A 24,315-nucleotide genomic window follows, 5' to 3' on the forward strand; every position below is an offset into this window, starting at 1 on the left:
TCTTAATTCCATTCCTTACTTAGATTTGTGTGTATTGGGTATATGTTGTGGAATTGTTAGGAATTACTTGTTAGATATTGCTGCACTTGTTGGAACTAGAAGCACAAGAATTTCCGCTACACCCACAATAACATCTGCTAAACACGTGTATGTGACCAATAAAATTTGATTTGATGTTAGTAGTTGAACACCTGACCTCTAATATTCTCTCTGATTGTTCCCTCCAGGTCCCTTTATGGTGGGCATGCTGAAGAAGGACTGGGCATCTCAGAACAGCATTGCCCTGTCGTGGCTGGAGCCAGAACAGATCTCCCTCCTGGTGGTCGACTATGAGGTCAAGTACTATGAAAAGGAACATGAGGAGTTGAGCTACTCATCGACGCGGACCAAAGCCCCCAGTGTGATCATCACAGGGTTAAAGCCCTCCACCTGCTACGTCTTCAGCCTGAGAACACGCACCTCCGCTGGACACAGCGCCTACAGCCCCAAATACGAGTATGAGACCACGGACGACAGTGAGTACCTCATACCGCCCTCTCTGTCTGTTTCATGACCCCTAACACTTAACCCTAGATGTAATCAATGAAAAGATAAATACATGAACTTGCCAATGTGCTCGTGATGTTGTTTGTACTTATATTGACTTTTAGAGAGGCTTTACAGCTGACATTGAAGTTGACAGAGTGTACTGATGTATAGGGTGTACAGATGAGTCATTGATCGCTCATGCACTCTTCTACCTGTATTTATTGTCTGTATATGTCCTTTTCTATGCTTCATTGTGTGTTTTTATGTATACACAGAACCACAACCAAAGTGTTCCCACGGGGATAATAAAGCCATGCTGAATACTAACATACAGACCTGTGTTTGTGGTTCTGTCCTGTATACTTGGTCAGTTCTTGAAGGGGTTCTTTTTTACTGTACCAGGGTTTTTATCTTCGAGGTGCCAGAACTCAAGCAGTAGAAATATAGAGGGTGTAGGTTCTCTGGTCGGTCAGCACCAGTCCACTCCAGCCAATGATCTGGCCTCAGTGGTGTCTCCTATCTCCTCCTCCTCTCCTCCTCTTTTCCCCCTCATCTATCCAGCTAAAGAGCTTTCTTTATCTAGTGGATCAGACAGTCCTGGCCTGCCTTTGTTCTGCCCTTTAATCAAGGAGAAAATACCCTCTCCCTCCCTCCCCTCCTTACCTCTCTCCCTTCTCTCCCCTGTATCCATCCCTTTCTGCTTGTCCCCGCCCTCTCCATACCTGTTCTGCCTCTCCTCCTATCTAACCTCTTCCTTCCCCATCTACAGTGCCTTCTGAAAGTATTCAGACGCCTTGACTTTTTCCACATGTTGTTACGTGACAGCCTTATTCTAAAATGGATGAAATAAATAAACATCCTCATCAATCTACACACACACCACCCCATAATGAAAAGCAAAAACAGGTTTTTAGAAATGTTTGCTAATTTATAAAAAATAAAAACAGAAATACCTTATTTACATAAGTATTCAGACCTTTTGCTTTGACACGCGAAATTGAGCTCAGATGCATCCTGTTTCAATTGATAATGCTTGATGTTTTTACAACTTGATTGGTGTCCATCTGTGGTAAATTCAATTGATTGGACATGATTTGGAAAGGCACACGCCTTTCTATATAAGGTCCCACAGTTGACAGTGTGTGTCAGAGCAAAAACCAAGCCATGAGGTCAAAGGAATTGTCCGTAGAGCGCCAAGACAGTATTGTGTTGAGGCACAGATCTGGAGAAGGGTACCAAAAAATGTCTGCAGCATTGAAGGTCCCCAAGAACACAGTGGCCTCCATCATTCTTAAATGGAAGAAGTCTGGAACCACCAAGACTCAGTCTAGAGCTAGCCGCCCGGACAAACTGAGCAATCGGGGGAGAAGGGCCTTGGTCAGCCTTGGACAGTGCTCTAGAGTTGGGAGAACCTTCCAGAAGGACAACCATCTCTGCAGCACTCCACCAATCAGGGCTTTATGGTAGAGTGGCCAGACAGAAGCCACTCCTCAATAAAAGGCACATGACAGCCAGCTTGGAGTTTGCCAAAAGGCACCTAAAAACTCTCACCATGAGAACCAAGGTTATCTGGTCTGATGAAACCATGATTGAACTCTTTGGCCTGAATTCCAAGCATCAGGTCTGGAGGAAACCTGGCACCATTCCTACGTTGAAGTATGGTGGTGGCAGCATCATGCTGTGGGGATGTTTTTCAGCAGCAGGGACTGGGAGACTAGTCAGGATCGAGGGAAAGATGAACGGAGCAATGTACAGAGATCCTTGATGAAAACCTGATCAAGAGAGTTCAGGACCTGAGTCTAGGGAGAAGGTGCATCAGGTTCAACAGGACAACGACCCTAAGCACACAGCCAAGATAACACAGAAGTGGCTTCGGGACAAGTCTCTGAATGTCCTTGAGTGGCCCAGCCAGAGCTTGGACTTCAACCTGATCAAACCTCTCTGGAGAGACCTGGAAATAGCTGTGCAGCGACGCTCCCCATCCAAACTGACAGAGCTTGAGAGGATCTGCAGAGAAGAATGGGAAAAGCTTCACAAATACAGGAGTGCCAAGTTTGTAGTGTCATACTCAAGGGGCGGCAGGGTAGCCTAGTGGTTATAGTGTTGGACTAGTAACCAGAAGGTTGCGAGTTCAAACCCCCGAGCTGACAAGGTACAAATCTGTCGTTCTGCCCTTGAACAGGCAGTTAACCCGCTGTTCCCAGGCCGTCATTGAAAATAAGAATTTGTTCTTAACTGACTTGCATGGTTAAATAAAGGTTAAAAAAAGAGGACTCGCGGCTGTAATCTCTGCCAAAGGTGCTTCAACAAAGTACTGAGTAAAGGGGTAAAAAAAACAAAAATTGCTACATTTTCTAAAAAACAGTTTTTGCTTAGTCATTATGGGGTATTGTGTGTAGATTGATGAGGGAAAAAGTGTCTAATACATTTTAGAAAAAGGCTGTAACGTAACAAAATGTAGAAAAACTCAAGTGGTCTTGAGTACTTTCCAAAGGCATGACAGTCATGACAGCCCTTTAGAGTCAACCCTTTCACAAACATCCACACAAACACACAGGCCTCGGTCTCATTAGCGTCAATCCGGCCCGACTGCTTAGTTAGGCTTCAGAGTATGTGTGAACTCCTGGTCAGGAGAACCGTCCTGTGAAGTCATCTACCCCTCTGATCAGCTGTGTTCCTCCCTGTCTGACTGGCAATTATCTCTGTCCAGACCCCAGCTACATATACACTCTCGCACACACACACACACACATTCTGACCTTCACACATTCAAGCGTACACACACACACTTACAAACATATTGGCACCGATCCTCACACATCCATGCATACTTGCGGACACACATGCTGTCACGTCTGGGTTGGGGGCTACGCATCCTGATCTCCAATTCATATTCATTAAGTGTCACATTTTGTAGAAATACATTTTGCTAATAGCAATCGTCTTTCAATTATGTGGGATTCGTTAGCCCTGTGAAGAAACAGAGAGAAGGGAAAATAATGAATATCAAATGTGGCTAATTTTGGCAAATGATCAGAGACTAAATCACAATTTCATGAATGAATAATATTAATGAAATGGCACCAAGCATATGAATGATTCCTTTTAAAATAGAATGGTTGTCTTTCAGACCAAGAGTTCATCAATCTCTCCATATTCATTTCAAATTAATTAATACTAACAATATAAATTATTACGAATAAAAGTGCTTTTCTCTCCTCAGTCTGATTTGATAAAGATGTTTTAAAAGTGGTATAGTTATTGTCTTCTGACTTTCCTCTGACTTAATCATGTGAATGTATCTTGTTTTTGTGATGTCATCTCTCTTCCAGTGATATGGCTGTATGTCTATACTGTAAATCACTTAATACGTCCAGATAATAATCAATCAATTGATTTGTCCCCTCCCCGTAGCGTCGGACATGGCGTCAGACCAGGGTCAGGTGTTGGTGATCGTCACGGCAGCCGTGGGAGGCTTCACTCTCCTCATCATCCTCACCCTCTTCTTCCTCATCACCGGACGGTAAGACACACACACACACACACACACACACACACACACACACACTTAGGTTCTTGGGAGATGTCCCAAGGGACGAGTAGGTCAGCACTACAGACAGGGCTGTAGGATAGTTCAGCACCATGGACAGCACTAAAGGTGTCTTCAGGCGCATTGACAGGGCTGTAGGATAGTTCAGCACCATGGACAGCTCAGGCCCACGGACAGCACTACATGATGTGACTTCTGGAGCACCGAGAGGGCTATAGGATAGTTCAGCACCATGGACAGCACTAAAGGTGTCTTCAGGAGCATTGACAGGGCAGTAGGATAGTTCAGCGCCATGGACAGCTCAGCACCATGGACAGCACCAGAAAGGAAAAGGCGAAGCAAGAGGGATAACTTGGCTATAAATCTGTCTTCTCGAGCAAGTGGCGTTGTTCCGTTTCTTTCGCTCACCAAGGGGGGAGTTTTTATATACAGTAGAGGTCAATGAGAGAGCGTCGAATTTGGTCAGCAAAAAATGTAATGACTTATTTGCTATGTAGGTTTATTTTATCAAATACATTTTTTGGAGTGTTTAGGTTGCTACGAGTGTACTGATATAAGTAGGACACATGACATCGCGGCAAAGAAAAAACACTTTATATCGAAGTTGTGTTGAGATGCCTATGCATACAGTATTCATGACATGAGGCTAGTAGCATAGCATCTCGCTCCATTGAATGCAGGCGGTTGACGTCAACACCCCTCATCAAATATTCAAGTATTAAAATAACGAGATGTAGTAGTCTTCAGTAGCACTGACAGGGCTGTAGGTTGTAAGTTCAGCACCACACTACTGTGGACAGCTCCCTCTGTACTGAGAGGCCTACATACAGTAATACAATGGCATTTCACACTTCATTTTAAAACGTTTGAAAAGTACCCAAAGAACAATTAAAAGTAGGATGTGATGAAACCTTTGAGATGACCTTCCAGTGTATGTAGGTGTTAAGTCTGTTCTGAAAAGCGTCCTGAATAAGGGACTGCGTGAGGCACTGTGAATTTAGATAAGTAGCATTAAACAGGAACCAGTTGAACCAGGACTGTCCCTCAATCCTCGTGTGTGTATCTGTCTATGTATGGGTGACCGTCCGGCCTGTGTAGGGGTGGGCCTATCTCTGTACTCTAAACCCACACTGCTGCTCTTCACTTCTACTTCAGGGTTATCTTTCAACACTCATCCCTCTCTTTCCTCACTCTCTGATCCCTCTCTGTCCTCTCATCATTCTGTCTATGCTCCTCTCTCTTTCGTCTCTTTGCACTTTCTCATCTCATCCTCTCCTCATTCTCTCCTCTTATCAGTGGAAACACTGGCTTCAGCATGTAGTAATGACTCAGTGGATATTAGGGTAGAGAGTAGGTTGAATTACATTGACTTTTAGATTAAAGCTCTGGGCAGGGTTTGATATTGAAAGGTGTGTGTGTGTGTGTGTGTGTGTGGGTGTGTGTGTGTGGGTGTGTGTGTTTTTGAGCGCGAGTGTTCGTGAATATCCTAGAATAGCCTTTAAAGCCACAGCACTATCCTTTACACCCTTTTTTGAGAATACCTTTAACAAATAGTTTGTCTGTCTGTGTGTGCGTTCAGTCTTTGTGTGTTTTCAAAGCCAGTGATTCAGTGATAGTGGTGCTAGACAGGTCTGATAAAGGAGCTTTAATCAACACACTGACCCCATCACTGGCGGTTCTACAGTCAATAGACAAATCCACCTCTTCTCTCATCTAAAGAGATGAGACGAGTATCCAAGATGGCGTAGTATGACGTTTGTTTTTGTCCCGTGTAAATATTCAGTTTTTCTTTTTGTTTTTTTATATACATTTCAATATATTTCATTTTCTTTTTTTCCATTTTCGGATTAAATATAACTTCCTACAACCCGCCTCACCCAAAGTGGTACGGATCTGCTATTTTTTAGACCTTATAACTGGAACCTCCATCAGCAGCTAGCCAGCTAATTAGCTACTAGCTATTTAGTCATTGTTAGCCACTTCTAGCAGTCTTTACCATTTAGCTCAGACACCAGCCGCTTTAGCCCTGATAGCCTGGATAATACCTGCCAGTCTGCACAGCGCGATATCAGCCCTGAGCATATCTGACTGCTTTTTCCCATTTCTGGATTCCTGCCGCATGCTCTGGACCATCACACTGGTTCATCGCAGCTAACTAGCTGCTACCGAGTGACTATTGTGGCTAACGCATCTCTTGCCAATTGGCCTGGACCCTTGTCAACACAGAGCCCCACCGATCCATCACGACTGGTCTGCTGATGTAATTCAGCCGATGTGCTCTCAACCGGCCTCTGCGTCGTGGATGTCGGTGAAGACCTATCTGCTAGCCCCAACCCGCTAGCTTTTCTCCTGCTCGCCTAGCATAGTAAAGACTACCGAACGGCTCCCTGTTTCATCTATTGCTGCTCATTGGACGCTATGATCACTCGGCTACTCACCTGATGGCTGCTGGACTGTTCTTTAACACTGTACTTCATGTTGTTTATCTGTCTGCCCCAGTCTCAAACTCAGGCCCTGTGTGTAGCTAACTGACCCTCTCTGCCCATTCATCACCATGTACCCGATGTTGTTGTCTTAGCTGTTTACCCGTTGTTATCTTACCTGTTGTCGTCTTAGCTCTCCCAATCAACACCTGTGATTGCTCTATACCTCTCTCTAATGTCAATGTGCCTTGTATACTGTTGTTTAGGGGCGCTCTCATTGTTTTATTTGACTGCGGAGGCCCTAGTCCCGCTCAACATACCTCAGATAGCTCCTTTGCCCCACCCCCCACACATGTGGAGACCGCACCTAGCTTAACTGCCGCCTCCAGAAATGCAACCTCACTCATCGTCACTCAATGCCTAGGTTTACCCCCACTATACTCGCACCCTACTGTGCCCGTGTCTGTACATTATGCCCTGAATCTATCCTACCACGCCCAGAAATCTGCTCCTTTTATTCTCTGTTCCGAACGCACTAGATGACCAGTTCTTATAGCATTTAGCCGTACCCTCATCCTACTCCTCCTTTGTTCCTCTGGTAATGTAGAGGTTAACCCAGACCCTGCATGTCCCCAGGTGCCATCATTTGTTGACTTCTGTAAATGTAAAAGCCTTGGGTTTATGCATGTTAACATCAGAAGCCTCCTCCCTAAGTTTGCTTTATTCACTGCTTTAGCACACTCCGACAACCCTGATGTCCTAGCCGTGTCTGAATCCTGGCTTTGGAAGGCCACCAAAAACTCAGCTCCCAGCTGTTCCCTGGACACCATATGTGAATTGATTGCCCCCCGTGTAATCTCAGAGTTTGTACTGTTAGGTGACCTAAACTTTGATATGCTTAACACCCCGTCCGTCCTACATTCTAAACTTCTAAACATTCTAAAGATGCCCTTAATCTCACACAAATTATCAATGAACGTACCAGGTACAACCCCAAATCCGTAAACATGGGCACCCTCATGGATATCATCCTGACCAACTGTCCCTCTAAATACACCTCTGTCTTCAACCAAGATCTCAGCGATCACTGCCTCATTGCCTGCGTCCATTATGGGTCCACGGTCAAACAACTACCCCACATCACTGTCAAACGCTCCTTAAAACACTTCTGCAAGCAGGTCTTTCTAATTGACCTGGCCCGGGTATCCTGAAAGGATATTGATCCCGTCAGAGGATGCCTGGTTGTTCTTTAAAAGTGCTTTCCTCACCATCTTAAATAAGCATGCCCCTTTCAAAAAATGGAGAACTAAGAACAGCCCTTGGTTCACTCCAGACTTGACTGCCCTCAACCAGCACAAAAACATCCTGTGGCGCACTGCACGAGCATCGAATAGTCCCTGCGATATGCAACTTTTCAAGGAAGTCAGGAACCAATATACACAGTCGGTTAGGAAAGCAAAGGCTAGCTTTTTCAAACAGAAATCTGCATACTGCGGCACTATTTCCAAAACATTTTGGGACACTAAAGTCCATGGAGAATAAGAGCACCTCCTTCCAGCTGCCCACTGCACTGATAGAGCTGCAAAATCTGGATTTCTACAAATCAGCTGGGCTAGACAATCTGGACCCTCTCTTCCGAAAATGTTCCGCTGCCATTGTTGGAACCCCTATTACTAGTCTGTTCAACCTCTCTTTCTTATCGTCTGAGATTCCTAAAGATTGGAAAGTGGCCGCGGTCATCCCCCTCTTGAAAGCGGGAGACACTTGACCCAAACTGTTACAGACCTATATCCATCCTGCCCTGCCTTTCTAAAGTCTTCGAAAGCCAAGTGAACAAACAGATAACCGACCATTTCTAATCCCACCGTACCTTCTCCGCTATGCAATCCGTTATTCTGAGCTGGTCACGGGTGCACATCAGCCTCGCTCAAGGTCCTAAACGATATCATAACCACCGATAAAAGACAGTACTGTGCAGCCATCTTAATTGACCTGGCCAAGGCTTTCGACTCTGTCAATCACCGTATTCGTATAAGTAGACTCAACAGCCTTGGTTTCTCGAATGACTACCTCGCCTGGTTCACCAACTACTTCTCTGACAGAGTTCAGTGTGTCAAATCGGAGGGCCTGTTTTCCAGACCTCTGGCAGTCTCTATGGAGGTGCCACAGGGTTCAATTCTCAGGCCGACTCTTTCCTCTGTATATGTCAATTATGTCTCTCTTGCTGCGGGTGACTCTTTGATCCACCTCTACGCAGATGGCACCATTCTGTATACATCTGGCCCTTCTTTGGACACTGTGTTAACAAACCTCCAGACGAGCTTCAATGCCATACAACACTCCTTCTGTGGCCTCCAACTGCTCTTAAATGCAAGTAAAACTAAATGCATGCTCTTCAACCATCGCTGCCCGCACCCGCCCCCCTGACTAGCATCAACTCTGGACGGTTCTGACTTAGAATATGTGGACAACTACAAATACCTGTGTGTCTGGCTAGACTGTAAACTCTCCTTCCAGACTCATATTAAGCATCTCCAATCCAAAATTAAATCTAGAATTGGCTTCCTATTTCGCAAAACAAATCCTCCTTCACTCAAGCTGCCAAACATACCCTTGTAAAACTGACTATTCTACAGATCCTTGACTTCGGAAATGTTATTTACAAAATAGCCTCCAACACTACTCAGCAATTGGATGCAGTATATCACAGTGCCATCCGTTTTGTCACCAAAGCCCCATATACTACCCACCACTGTGACCTGTATGCTCTCTGTGCTGGTCCTTGCTACATATTTGTCGCCAAACCCACTGGCTCCAGGTCATTTAAACTCAGCAAAAAAAGAATGTCCTCTCACAGTCAACTGCATTTATTTTCAGAAAACTTAACATGTGTAAATATTAGTATGAACAACAAGACTCAACAACTGAGACATAAACTGAACAAGTTCCACAGACATGTGATGAACATAAATGGAATAATGTTTCCCTGAACAAAGGGGGTTCAAAATCAAAAGTAACAGTCAGTATCTGGTGTGGCCACCAGCTGCATTAAGTACCGCAGTGCATCTCCTCCTCATGGACTGCACCAGATTTGCCAGTTCTTGCTGTGAGATGTTACCCCACTCTTCCTCCAAGGCACTTGCAAGTTCCAAGACATTTCTGAGGGGAATTGAGATCGGATTGAGATCCGGGCTCTTCGCTGGCCATGGCAGAACACTGACATTATTGTCTTGCATGAAATCATGCACAGAACTAGCAGTATGGCTGGTGGCATTGTCATGCTGGAGGGTCATGTCAAGATGAGCCTGTAGGAAGGGTACCACATGACGGAGGATGTCACAGACCACCGCCACAGACCATGACGGACACTCCACCTCCAGGGACCCTGGGCATCTTTCTTTTGGTGTTTTTCAGAGTCAGTAGAAAGACCTATTTAGTGTCCTAAGTTTTCATAACTGTGACCTTAATTGCCTACTGTCTTAAGCTGTTAGTGTCTTATCGACCGTTCCACAGGTGCACGTTCATTCATTGTTTATGGTTCATTGAACAAGCATGGGAAACAGTGTTTAAACCCTTTACAATGAAGATCTGTGAAGTTATTTGGATTTTTACAAATTATCTTTGAAAGACAGGGTTCTGAAAAAAGTTTATACATTTTTGCTAGGTAAAGCTCTGCCTTATCTCAGCTCACTGGTCACCATAGCAATACCCACCCGTAGCACGCTGTTATGAATCCCTTTTGGCCCGACAGTCTAGGGGGGATGGTAATGAGACCCGTAACATAACTCATACAAATTCTAATAGTGACAAAGTAAAAGTGTGAACGAAATAACTGCGACAACTGAAATCTACTGTCAAACTCAAGATTTATTAATAAACACACAGTAATGGGGGGGAGCAGGAAAAGGGGCTGAGCTGGACCCAAGGAAAGAAACAATAAGTATTCAAAAACACCCCTAAGCTAGACTAGCCTACTTTAACAACAGCTAACTAAGTAACCAAAAATACAGTGGGTGGTCCGCCCATTTCTAACTAGTGTATTTAACAAAGTTTACCTACGGGTAGTGTATGCCCATGGGCGACTTGTCTTGGATCCCCCTTTTCCCACCAGCAAACAAACAAACAACATAACCAAAAACAATACTCACAGGTGATGACGAAGTGCTATGGAGGTGCTCAAACAAAAGAGAGGTCAATACACAAAGAGAGAGTGAAACAGAGAGACCTACAGACATGGCATTACAGAGAGATTGAGCTCTTGAGCAAACTACTGACAGGGTTTTTAAACCAAGGGAAAGGAACTGTGATTGGGTAGGAAACAGGAGGAGGTGTGTCTTCTGATTTGATGATTGGTGACTGATTGGGGAGTGATGACTTTCACCTGTGAGGGGAGAAGGAGAGAAAAGAAACACACACACGGGATACACACACAGGATACTTGTATCCGTAACACACGCGCTACAGCAGGTATATTTTACTGGTCATCGCCAAAGCCAACACCTACTTTGGCCACCTTTCCTTCCAGTTCTCTGCTGCCAATGACTGGAACGAATTGCAAAAAATCGCTGAAGTTGGAGACTTATATCTCCCTCACTAACTTTAAGCATCAGCTGTCAGAGCAGCTTACCGATCGCTGCAGCGGTACACAGCCCATCTGTAAATAGCCCATCCAACCAACTACCTACCTCATCCCATATTTGTTTTTGTTTTTCTGCTCTTTTGCACACCAGTATTTCTACTTGCACATCCTCATCTATCACTCCAGTGTTAATTGCTAAATTGTAATTACTTCGCCACTATGGCCTATTTATTGCCTTACATCCTTACTTAATTTGCACACACAGAAAACAGATTTTTCTATTGTGTTATTGACTGTACATTTGTTTACCCCATGTGTAATTCTGTGTTGTTGTTTTTGTCGCACTGCTTTGCTTTATCTTGACCAGGTCACAGTTGTAACTGAGAACTTGTTCTCAACTGGCCTACCTGGTTAAATAAAAGTGAAATCAAATAAATACAAATCTTGTCTCTTACTCATCTCGTCTCCACTCTTCTTCCTCCTCTTCTCTTCTTTCCTCCTCTTCTCTTCTCTCCTCTCTTCTCCCCTCCTCTTCTCCCCCTCTCCCCTCCTCCTCTATCTCTGCTGTGATTTCTTCTCTGTCAATGTCCAGGCCTCAGACCTCACAGCAGGATCCCAACCTGGCAACCCACAGATATCCAGCACTTTGATAGTCCCTCTGATCTGGCAATCTGGATCTAGTTGGGCTTGCCTCTATGGAGAAACCATGGTCACTCACAAACACACACACACACACATATACACACACACACACACACACTAACACTCAGGCTTGTGTACTCCCACACTGACCCCTCCTCTCTCAGTAATGAGTGCTCTGATTGCTTTGCCCTCTGTCTAAATCCAATCAGCATCATTTAAACCTTCTTAATGTCAAAGTTGTGGACAATGGAGAACTTTCACTTTTCAGCCAAGACCCCTGTCTATTTCTAAAGACTGCAATCACTGTCCCCCTCTCTGTCCTCCTTTCTGTCCCTCCTCTCTTCTCCTCAAAACTGTCTAACCTAGCCCCTGATTCTCTCTTCTCCTCTCCTATTCTTAGCTCGCCTCTGAACTAAGCCATCCTGTTGGACTAAATATACCACACACATACCTCTGTGTGTCTGTCTATGTGTCTGTGTCTGTCTGTCTGTATGTGTGTCTGTATGTGTGTCTGTATGTGTGTCTGTGTGTGTCTCTGTGTGTGTCTCTGTGTGTGTCTGTGTGTATTTGTGCTGATATGATTATTACATGTGAAATGGCTCATGGAGGGTGCTGTAACCTCCCTCTCTTACTCTCTGTTTCTCTCGCTCTTTTATGTAGTTATCAGACTGGTGCCAGCACTAACTCACCTCTTCTGTCTCTATCACTTTCTCTCTCCCCCCCATCCTCCTCTCCCAGCCTGCCTAGGGGCATGGCAGCCTCAGCTACACCCTCTGTGTCTGTTAATAGTCTACTTAATTATCTAATCACCACTATAGATCAACCGTACCTCTCTCTCTCCCTGTCTCTCCCCCTCTCTCTCCTGTAGATCTGTAGAATAGATGTTAATTACTTCCTGTTCCTCCAGCATGATAAAGCTAATGAAGTTGACTGGCTGGAGTGTGAACCTGTGATCCTCTCCACACTGTGTGTGTGTGTGTGTGTGTGTGTGTGTGTGTGTGTGTGTGTGTGTGTGTGTGTGTGTGTGTGTGTGTGTGTGTGTGTGTGTGTGTGTGTGTGAGTGAGTGAGAGGATGGGCTCTTCTAGGGAGCAGTGTCTAAGTGTGTGGTGAGAGTGAGTGTATGAGGAGCAGTGATCAATTAAACACAAACACATTCCAAGTCACACACAAATTCCAAGTGTACACACACACACATAAACACCCAAACACATTCCAAGTCTCTCTCACACACACACATGCAAACACATTTAAAAGTCACACACACCCAAACACATTCCATGTTACACATGACTGCTCTGGTGAAAGTGCAAATAGAAATGTGTTGATCCAAGTTTCTCAGAGAAAATGTTCTCCAACAAGACCACTAGATACAACACACTACAACACTCCGTTTGGTTTAGTAGTTCATCTCTCTGGACAAGGTGAACTCCTTCAGCATCTGGTGTTCCTTGTTGTAAAGGACAACGTGTCATTGTGTCTCCCAGGTGTCAGTGGTACATCAAATCCAAGATGAGCTCAGACGACAAAAGGAGGACCAACTATCAGAACGGACATGGTAGGACTTCTGTTTCTACTCTCCTTCTCTACTCGTCTTTCTCTCTGCCTCTCACTTTCTGACTCACATCACTTCACACCCAATTTTACCAATTCAGGTGAACAGACACATTTCATTTTATTATTTCCGCCTCCTGTGAGTGTTTTGTTGAAAGATAAATGGCTAAACTGTGGCGAGACTTAAAGCTTAAAAATAAAATTCCCACAGTAACACTGTACCATATTGAGCTTCTCTGTCCATTTCATGCTAAAGAGAACTATCCTGGAAAGAAACACTGTGTGGACAATTTGCATACAATCAATTCTAACCATGTCTGCCATTCTCAAGCCTCCATTAGTTTAGATGTAAATGTGGATGAAGTGTGTCCCTAACCCCTGGCTGTAGCAGACTTTGAGAGATTGGTAACACCCTCTCTGTTTTACAACACAGACAGAGGGGGAGAGGGAGGGGAGGGATGTCAGTAGGAGTGATACATTGCCAACTTTAAACAAATCCACAGAACAAAACGTTCTGAAACACCCCCTCCTCCCTCGCTCCCTCCCTCCTTCGCTCTCTCTCCATCTCTCCCCCTCCATCCTCTCCTGCTCGCTTCCTCTTCAGAATCCATTTCAAGTCATCTGTGTCTTACCTTTTGGCTGAATCTAGTTATAGCTCTGCCTCTCCTCTACCTCTCTCTGTGTTTCTCTCTGTCTCTCTTTTTCCCCACATCCACTGTGTTTTATCTCTGAGATGAGCGAGAGGGGGAGAAAGGAACAGAGGGAAATGACTCAGAAGGAGATAGGATATAGGAAGGGGGCAGTGGTAGAGGAACAGACAGACAGCAAGATGAGTTCTGAGAGAGAGTCCAGCTGACAGGGCCTCTTACTGCCCTGTGTGTCTGTCCCCTCTCTCTCTCTGTCAACAGATAGGCTTGACTCCATACAGACTGTCTCTGTGTTTCAGAGCTGTCCTTGTCCTCATCAGTGGAGGACAGAGAGGACACTCTCTCTTCTCATCCTCCTTCTCTCCTCTCTCCTCCTCTTTCTCTCTGTTCTTTCCTGTTTATTCCTCCTCTTTCTCCACTGATATCTTAACTTATCGCTCCGACCTTCAGAGTTGTGTTTCAGCCAGAAGTGGATGTTTGAGGTTGATTGTGTCTTCAGGCTGATGCTGGAGCTCTGTTTTGCATGACCATTGATTGTTCTGTTTGGAGATGGAGACTAGAGGTTATTAACAAAGACAAGGCATAAAACAGCAGGTAGCAAAGTTACCAAAGGCAGAACCCAGTCTCTCCTCTCTTCTTCTCAGCCCTCCCGTACCCAGGGGTAAAGACCTATGTAGATCCGGACACCTATGAGGATCCTACTCAGGCTGTCCATGAGTTTGCCAAAGAGATTGACCCAACCCGGATCCGCATAGAAAGAGTCATCGGAGCAGGTGGGCATTCTATCCTCAATTATCCATTCAATTCGTCAAGCTTCATTGGCATGGAAAGAACAAGGTAAATTATGGCAACAATATCTATATATTCAGGACTCATTACAGAAGCTCCTTTAGATTTGCACAGTATGCTCTATATATATACCGTAGTGGATGTGAGAAGATCTGGCATCTGGGTGTAATATGCCATAATGAGCCATATGAAGCAATCTGTTTTCATTTTAAAGAAAGGAAGTTAATTATATCTTCTATACAGTGGGGGGCCTGTGCTTCCCCTCCCAGCACTTGATTTAAGACTACATTCTCTCTGCTCAGTATAACAATCTAACACACACACACACACAGTGGGGGATATGAAAGTTGTTAGAGCTTTAGAGAGCAGAGGAGAGACTATGGATTGATTGTAGGCTGATAGTTTAGAAGGAGCAAAGATATTTTAGAGAGTTGAATAATTCAGAGTTAAACATGTTGAGGAGTTGTCTCTGTACTGCAACACTGCCCTCCAGTGGTTTGGTGTGTGTGTGTGTGTGTGTGTGTGTGTGTGTGTGTGTGTGTGTGTGTGTGTGTGTGTGTGTGTGTGTGTGTGTGTGTGTGTGTGTGTGTGTGTGTGTGTGTGTGTGTGTGTGTGTGTGTGTGTGTGTGTGTGTGTGTGTGTGTGTGTGTGTGTGTGTGTGTGTGTGTGTGTGTGTGTGCGTGCGTGCGTGCGTGCGTGCGTGCGTGCGTGCGTGCGTGCGTGCGTGCGTGCGTGCGTGCGTGCGTGCGTGCGTGCGTGCGTGCGTGCGTGCGTGCGTGTGTGCGTGTGTGCGCGTGCGTGTATTCCAGGTGAGTTCGGGGAGGTGTGTAGCGGTCGTCTGCGGACACTGGGGAAGAGGGAAATCGCTGTGGCGATAAAGACGCTGAAAGGCGGCTACGTGGAGCGCCAGAGGCGGGACTTCCTCCGAGAGGCCAGCATCATGGGACAGTTCGATGACCCCAACATCATTAGGCTGGAGGGCGTGGTCACCAGAAGTAAGGAGGATCTTGGGAATTGTAGTTGATTTGTGTTTTTAGGAGTTTACATGGACAGACAGACCGCAGAAAGTGTGCGTTTATGTGGGACAGCTGCCTCTAACACCGTTAATGAGTCATTACATCCAGCCATTCCACATAGCTGCATATGCCCCACACACACAAGCACACGCTACAGCACAATGTGTAGCAGCCATTCCACGCTCGTCTAGTCCACTGTTCTGTAGAGACACCTGTGTACTCCACACTGTCACTTTCTCCATCGTTCTTTCCCTCTGATCTCTCTCTTCACTGTCAGACACTCTCCCTTTCTCTGTCCCTTTCTCTCTCCCTCTCCCTTTCTCTCTCCCTTTCTCTCTCCCTCTCCCTTTCTCTCTCCCTTTCTCTCTCCCTCTCCCTTTCTCTCTCCCTTTCTCTCTCTGTCTCCTTCAGTCTGTCTCCATATGTTGTTTCCCCTCCTCCACTCCAGAGTCTAATTAAAGGAGAGGTATCAGGGTGTGACTATCTTACCTGAACAGAAACACCAGGTAAAGCTCCTCACTCACCACTACTTTATACTCTCAGTAGTTCCTCTGGATTGGCTTCTGCAGATACAGAGAGATGGAGAGAGGAAGAGATAGAGGTAGATAGGTGATGGGAAGAGAGAGGTAGAGAGGTGATGGGAAGAGTGAGGTAGAGAGGTGATGGGAAGAGTGAGGTAGAGAGGTGATGGGAAGAGTGAGGTAGAGAGGTGATGGGAAGAGTGAGGTAGAGAGGTGATGGGAAGAGTGAGGTAGAGAGGTGATGGGAAGAGTGAGGTAGAGAGGTGATGGGAAGAGTGAGGTAGAGAGGTGATGGGAAGAGTGAGGTAGAGAGGAGATGGGAAGAGTGAGGTAGAGAGGAGATGGGAAGAGTGAGGTAGAGAGGAGATGGGAAGAGTGTGGTAGAGAGGAGATGGGAAGAGTGAGGTAGAGAGGAGATGGGAAGAGTGAGGTAGAGAGGAGATGGGAAGAGTGAGGTAGAGAGGAGATGGGAAGAGTGAGGTAGAGAGGAGATGGGAAGAGTGAGGTAGAGAGGAGATGGGAAGAGTGAGGTAGAGAGGAGATGGGAAGAGTGAGGTAGAGAGGAGATGGGAAGAGTGAGGTAGAGAGGAGATGGGAAGAGAGGAGATGGGAAGAGTGAGGTAGAGAGGAGATACAAAGAGAGGTAGAGAGGAGATACAAAGAGAGGTAGAGAGGAGATACGAAGAGAGAGGTAGAGATGAGATACGAAGAGAGAGGTAGAGAGGAGATACGAAGAGAGAGGAAGACAGAGGTTGTAGAGAGGAGAGAAAAAGAGAAGCTAGACAGAAGACGTAGAGAGAGAGAGAGGTCATGATCAGATGAGCTCCTGCATTTTTCAGAATGTTCTTAAAAAAATATAGATTTAGAGTTAGATAAACTTGGATTTTTTGTCAGGAACATATACAGGATGCTACCCTCTACAACATAACCTTCACTCCAAATCAAAACTCAAAACCTACAACCTGATTTTGGACGGAATTACAGAATCACCTGGAAGGCTTACAACTACCAAAGATTATTATTCCAATGCTGTACAGCAAAAGCTCTGGAAAACAACAGAAACCTGAAAACACCATCCAACCTGGAACTGAGTGAGTAATGTTTAGTCTGAAGCTATATTTTATTTCCAAAAGCCAAGAAGAAAAATACATTACATTACTTTATGAAGACTGAATGCTAAATTAAGGCTGCCAGGCTTGATACAACTTCAATTAGCACTGACGTGTCAAGTGAGAGGTGTCAAAGCCCTTTAGCCCAACAATGGCAGGAGAGTCGCACAGTCTACTCCAAACAAATGGAGAGGCCTTAGAAGCTGCCTCCCGCTGTTCAGAGGTAATTAAAATACAGTACCCTGTGTATGTAAAGAAGGATAAGGCAAGAAAAGATAAGAAAATGAAGTTCCTTATGGAAAATCAAGAGACACTTTTTGCTGACTATTGTAAAAAAAATGGGAACATCAGCAACCTCATCTTCCACACAAACCATCCCCTGTCATGGCACGGTGCTATATTAGCACACTACTCCTCTGTTTCACCTAATCAAAGAATTAGCCCAACAGGAGAAGCTCTCCCTTGAGAAAGATACTCCCACCCCGAGCGGGTCAGACCAGACCTCTTCAATACATAACCCAACAGATGAGCAACCCCAAGCGGAAAGTCAACCTCCCAGCACAGAGTACTACCCCCTCATTGAAGGATACATTCCCCCAGCTGGAGGTAAGACAGGTGGAGCTGAAACAGCAGGGGTTTACACTCCAGTCAGCACAGACCCAGACAACAGTCCAGCACAACAACACCCCCTTAACCAGACGCGGAGAGATGGAGGTGGAGAGAGACCTATCTGCACTCTGGACTGTGCTGAGACAACTTAAACAATAGTAAAAGCAAGGAGAATAGCAGTGCACTAGAGGAGAGGATCAGGGTGAGGGGGATGGCGTGTGACAGAGAACAACCTACTAGAGAGGTGGCCAGCCCCGCAGAGAAGCCAGCAGAACAGCCCACCTCAGCTCCCGCCAAAAGTCTCGACAGCACAGCACAACAGTCCACACCAGACCCTGACCATAGCATTCACATCACAGCAGAACAGACACATGAAGAACCCCAAGCCCATGGGCATCTCACCCCCTCTGAGCACCCCCCCCCCCCCGTCAGCCACCCTGATAGCCTTCCTGACAACCTCCCCACATCGACTGAGGACATACACAAGACACAGATTGTTCTCCTTATGGACTCAAATGGGAAATATATACAAAAAAAACAATGTTTTCCCAAACACAGTGTGTCTAAACTCTGGTGTTCAAACACCCAGTGCTCCCCAGATCTTCTGTCTGAGGACCAACTAGGTTCACCTAGCCACATAATAATACACACAGGCACAAACGACCTGAGAACACAGCAGGAAAGGGTGGCCACAGCACTGAAGGGAGTGATTGAAAATGCTTCTTCTACTTTCCCCAATGCAGAAGTGGTTATCTCCACCCTGCTACCACAAAAAGACTTCCACCCTGCTACCATACAGTGGGTAAACGCAAGTATTTCCCATGACTGTGCCTCAAAACCAAATGTTTTCCTGGCGCACCACACCACCCTGGACTTGAACAGCCTCTATGACCAGGTCCACCGATACAAGGCAGCAGTGCCCACCTTCACCCGGACTCTAAAGGACATCGCTCTCAAACGCAGCCCCCACAGTTCACACAGGAAGTGACAGATCAGAACAGCGAGACTCTCCCAGACCTGCTGGGACCACCACACCCCCACATCCACCAGACCTACACATAGAGGACACACGACAGGAGGATCTACATCCAGACCACAACACCACCAGCCACATACACACCCCCACCCCAACCAGTCAGCACCCCCCAAGTCAACCATGCACACACCCCATTTTGGCCCTCTCAGAACAGACCTATGCCCCTCCTGCCCACCCCATGCACCCCACCCCCGCAAAGAGGGCCTCAACAAAAGTCACACATACGCCCAGGCCGTGAGCGGGCAAACAGGCCTCAAACCCCACTCTTACACTAGCCCAAGCCAATGGCATGTACCAGATGCTCAGCAGGATCTGCTCACACTTATTGGGCTGAGGCCTAACCACACGACCAACAACATTAGACACTTTATGGAACACAAAGCCTTCACTATCTCATCCTGGAATATCCAAGGCCTGAGGTCATCTGCCTTTGGCCTAAAGAGCAGGAACCTGGACTTCATCAAAGAAATTGGACATTGTCATCCTGCAAGAAACCTGGAATAGAGGAGACGGACCCACTGGTTGCCCTCTAGGTTACAGAGAGCTGGTAGTCCCATCCACCAAACTACCAGGTGTGAAACAGGGAAGGGACTCAAGGGGTATGCTAATTTGGTATAGAGCAGACCTAACAAACTCCATTAAATTAATAAAAACAGGAACATTTTACATTTATCTAGAAATACAAAAGGAAATTATGTTAACAGAGAAAAATGTCCTCCTGTGTGCTACCTATATCCCCCCACTAGAATCCCCATACTTTAATGAAGACAGCTTCTCCATCCTGGAGGGGGAAATCAATCATTTCCAGGCCCAGGGACACGTACTAGTCTGTGGTGACCTAAATGCCAGAACAGGACAAGAACCTGACACCCTCAGCACAGGGGGACAAACAACTACCTGGAGGTGACAGTGTTCCCTACCCCATATGCCATCCTAGGCACAACTATGACAACATAACCATCAAAAACAAGTCACAACTCCTGCAGCTCTGTCACATGTTGGGTATGTACATAGTCAATGGTAGGCTTCGAGTGGACTCCTATGGTAGGTACACCTATAGCTTGGCAGTAGTACTGTAGACTATTTTATCACTGACCTCAACCCTGAGTCTCTCAGAGCGTTCACAGTCAGCCCACTGACACCCCTATCAGACCACAGCAAAATCACAGTCTACTTGAGCAGAGCAATACTCAATCATGAGTCATCAAAGCCAAAGGAACTGCACAATATTAAGAAATGCTATAGACGGAAGGAATGTAGTTTGGAAACCTACCAAAAAACAATTAGTCTTTATTATTTTGGAACTTCTGTGAGTGTAATGTTTACTGTTCATTTTATTGTTTATTTCACTTTTGTATACTATCTACTTCACTTGCTTTGGCAATGTTAACATGTGTTTCCCATGGCAATAAAGCCCCTTGAATTGAATTGAGAGAGGAAAAGAGAGAGAGAGAGGGGGGGGGGGGTTTACATGGAGAACTCAGCCCTGGTCCTCTCTGAAGCTCAGAGCTGATATAGAGAGAAGTGTAATCTGGTCAGCACCATGGACAGACAGCCTCTGATCACTGCTCTCTGCTGCCAGCCCAGCCAGCTGCTCTATATCTTCAGCCCCCATTCACCACCGCTTCTCTCTCTCTCTCTCTGCCTGGCTGGCTGACTTACTGACTGCCTCACAGAGCCCCCATTCACCACCGCTTCTCTCTCTCTCTCTCTCTCTGCCTGGCTGGCTGACTGACTGACTGCCTCACAGAGCCCCCATTCACCACCGCTTCTCTCTCTCTCTCTGCCTGGCTGGCTGACTTACTGACTGCCTCACAGAGCCCCCATTCACCACCGCTTCTCTCTCTCTCTCTCTGCCTGGCTGGCTGACTTGCTGACTGCCTCACAGAGCCCCCATTCACCACCGCTTCTCTCTCTCTCTCTCTGCCTGGCTGGCTGACTTACTGACTGCCTCACAGAGCCCCCATTCACCACCGCTTCTCTCTCTCTCTCTCTCTCTGCCTGGCTGGCTGACTTACTGACTGCCTCACAGAGCCCCCATTCACCACCGCTTCTCTCTCTCTCTCTCTGCCTGGCTGGCTGACTGACTGACTGCCTCACAGAGCCCCCATTCACCACCGCTTCTCTCTCTCTCTCTGGCTGGCTGGCTGACTTACTGACTGCCTCACAGAGCCCCCATTCACCACCGCTTCCCTCTCTCTCTCTCTGCCTGGCTGGCTGACTGACTGACTGCCTCACAGAGCCCCCATTCACCATCGCTTCTCTCTCTCTCTCTCTCTCTGCCTGGCTGGCTGACTTACTGACTGCCTCACAGAGCCCCCATTCACCACCGCTTCTCTCTCTCTCTCTCTCTGCCTGGCTGGCTGACTGACTGACTGCCTCACAGAGCCCCCATTCACCACCGCTTCTCTCTCTCTCTCTGGCTGGCTGGCTGACTTACTGACTGCCTCACAGAGCCCCCATTCACCACCGCTTCCCTCTCTCTCTCTCTGCCTGGCTGGCTGACTGACTGACTGCCTCACAGAGCCCCCATTCACCACCGCTTCTCTCTCTCTCTCTCTGCCTGGCTGGCTGACTTACTGACTGCCTCACAGAGCCCCCATTCACCACCGCTTTCTCTCTCTCTCTGGCTGGCTGGCTGACTTACTGACTGCCTCACAGAGCCCCCATTCACCACCGCTTCTCTATCTCTCTCTGCCTGGCTGGCTGACTTACTGACTGCCTCACAGAGCCCCCATTCACCACCGCTTCTCTCTCTCTCTCTGCCTGGCTGGCTGACTTACTGACTGCCTCACAGAGCCCCCATTCACCACCGCTTTCTCTCTCTCTCTCTCTCTGCCTGGCTGGCTGACTTACTGACTGCCTCACAGAGCCCCCATTCACCACCGCTTCTCTCTCTCTCTCTGCCTGGCTGGCTGACTTACTGACTGCCTCACAGAGCCCCCATTCACCACCGCTTCTCTCTCTCTCTCTGCCTGGCTGGCTGACTTACTGACTGCCTCACAGAGCCCCCATTCACCACCGCTCTCTCTCTCTCTGCCTGGCTGGCTGACTTACTGACTGCCTCACAGAGCCCCCATTCACCACCGCTTCTCTCTCTCTCTCTGGCTGGCTGGCTGACTTACTGACTGCCTCACAGAGCCCCCATTCACCACCGCTTCTCTATCTCTCTCTGCCTGGCTGGCTGACTTACTGACTGCCTCACAGAGCCCCCATTCACCACCGCTTCTCTCTCTCTCTCTGCCTGGCTGGCTGACTTACTGACTGCCTCACAGAGCCCCCATTCACCACCGCTTCTCTCTCTCTCTCTCTCTCTGCCTGGCTGGCTGACTTACTGACTGCCTCACAGAGCCCCCATTCACCACCGCTTCTCTCTCTCTCTCTCTGCCTGGCTGGCTGACTTACTGACTGCCTCACAGAGCCCACATTCACCACCGCTTCTCTCTCTCTCTCTCTGCCTGGCTGGCTGACTTACTGACTGCCTCACAGAGCCCCCATTCAGGTCTGGCCTGGCTAGCTGAAGACATCACTGGCCTTATGTGTGAGCCAGATACTGAGTGTCCTGACCTGCCCCCTACCTCTCTCACTACAGCCGAGCAGCAGGGTTGTCAGCGCCAACGTTATTTCACTTCACGGAAACTGATCCACGTCTTGAAGAAATCATTAAATAGCCATTAGTTAACTGAAACTCAGTCCTCCAAAAAGTGTGATACAATTGAAATAGTACATTTGACAGGAAACCAAGTAATCATGACAGTGACCCCGGACTGAGGCCTGCTTCTCATTCAGCCGTGGCAGGGTCACACTTTTCAACCTCCCGTCCTGTTTCTTTTCACATCTCGGATTGTATATTCTGATATCATAGCCTCACAGCGGGCCTGGCCTTACTGCCAGACTGTTGAGCCAATTACCCCAATTAACAGGATACTGTGAGGAGGAAACAGAATGTCACTTTAGCGAAGCTAAACGTGCGATCGACAGAACCAATCAGCTGTAGTCTGTGTGAATCAGGAGCTGTGAAATGTCTGATGAGTTTTAACAGTGGGGTTTCCTTTAGTGTTCCCTTTCATGCATTACCATGGAGCCATGGCACTCATTCTGTGTCAATGGATGGACAACACAACAGACAAGAAGCATAACATAAATCAATGGGCTCTGAAACAGTGAAAAACGTTGGTTGGTTAAATGTGTAGTTTTATGGATCACTGTATGATTTGGCTGTATGTTTTCTAATGAAAGACCTGTCTTTAATGCATTTAATGCATATTATTATAATATATTAAGCTGTCCAGAGCTGTCTCTGTCTCTCTGTTGTGTGTAATCCTGTAATTAGTGCACTCAACAGCACACTCACCCACTGGGAGATCACAGAGAAGGGGAGATGGGTGCCCCATGGGAGGCAGGGGGAGACAGCCTCCTCCTCTCTGCTGTCCTGACTCCCTCTCCCTCCCGGGCCCCTCCTCTCTCTTCTCTCTCTGCCTTTACCGTGGCTCCTCATCTCCTACTCCCTCTCCCTCCCGGGCCCCTCCTCTCTCTTCTCTCTCTGCCTTTACCGTGGCTCCTCATCTCCTACTCCCTCTCCCTCCCGGGCCCCTCCTCTCTCTTCTCTCTCTGCCTTTACCGTGGCTCCTCATCTCCTACTCTACTCCCTCTCCCTCCCGGGCCCCTCCTCTCTGTTCTCTCTCTGCCTTTACCATGGCTCCTCATCTCCTACTCCCTCTCCATCCCGGGCCCCTCCTCTCTCTTCTCTCTCTGCCTTTACCATGGCTCCTCATCTCCTACTCCCTCTCCTTCCCGGGCCCCTCCTCTCTCTTCTCTCTCTGCCTTTACCGTGGCTCCTCATCTCCTACTCCCTTGACCTCCCGCCTGTCTACCTCTCCTCCCTGGTGTGACTAAAGAGCAATAACAGTGGCCAATAATTAGAACAGGCTGTTAATCAAACAGGATGTTAATTAATCCAGTGGTGGATTATGGTCCACTCTCCCCAGGCCCATAGACTCTCACAGTGAAACAGCATGCTAATGCTAAAGGCTAACGCTAATCCCTCCCCAGGCCCATGGACTCTAACAGGAAACAGCATGTTGATGCTAAAGGCTAATGCTAATCCCTCCCCAGGCTCATAGACTCTGACTGGGAAACAGTGTGCAGATGCAAATGTGGGCAGCAGGTGGCCTAGATGCTAGAGAAAGTACCAACCCTTAAGCAAGGTTAAACCGCAACCTGCTCCAATGGTGCTGTACCATTGCTGACCCTGAGCCTCTCAATGTTTGAGGGTCTGGAGGGGTTGGGACAAATGTCCATTAAACACATAAAT

At 47.1% G+C, this 24,315-nt stretch overlaps 1 protein-coding gene across 1 annotated transcript in view; it reads left to right on the forward strand.

Annotated features, from left to right (window-relative positions):
• Positions 1–434: 434 nt before the first annotated feature.
• Positions 435–24,315, forward strand: part of LOC135547487 (ephrin type-A receptor 6-like) — a 28,825-nt gene continuing 4,944 nt past the window's right edge. Inside the window, exons 1-5 of the mRNA XM_064976542.1 lie at positions 435–515; positions 3,943–4,051; positions 13,208–13,278; positions 14,566–14,694; positions 15,520–15,705. Of these exons, the coding sequence (XP_064832614.1) occupies positions 3,951–4,051; positions 13,208–13,278; positions 14,566–14,694; positions 15,520–15,705 (487 nt within the window). The 5' untranslated portion in view covers positions 435–515; positions 3,943–3,950. The remainder of the gene's footprint in view (positions 516–3,942; positions 4,052–13,207; positions 13,279–14,565; positions 14,695–15,519; positions 15,706–24,315) is intronic.

This window comes from Oncorhynchus masou, chromosome 10 (assembly GCF_036934945.1).
Source record: "Oncorhynchus masou masou isolate Uvic2021 chromosome 10, UVic_Omas_1.1, whole genome shotgun sequence".
Classification (NCBI taxonomy): domain Eukaryota; kingdom Metazoa; phylum Chordata; class Actinopteri; order Salmoniformes; family Salmonidae; genus Oncorhynchus; species Oncorhynchus masou.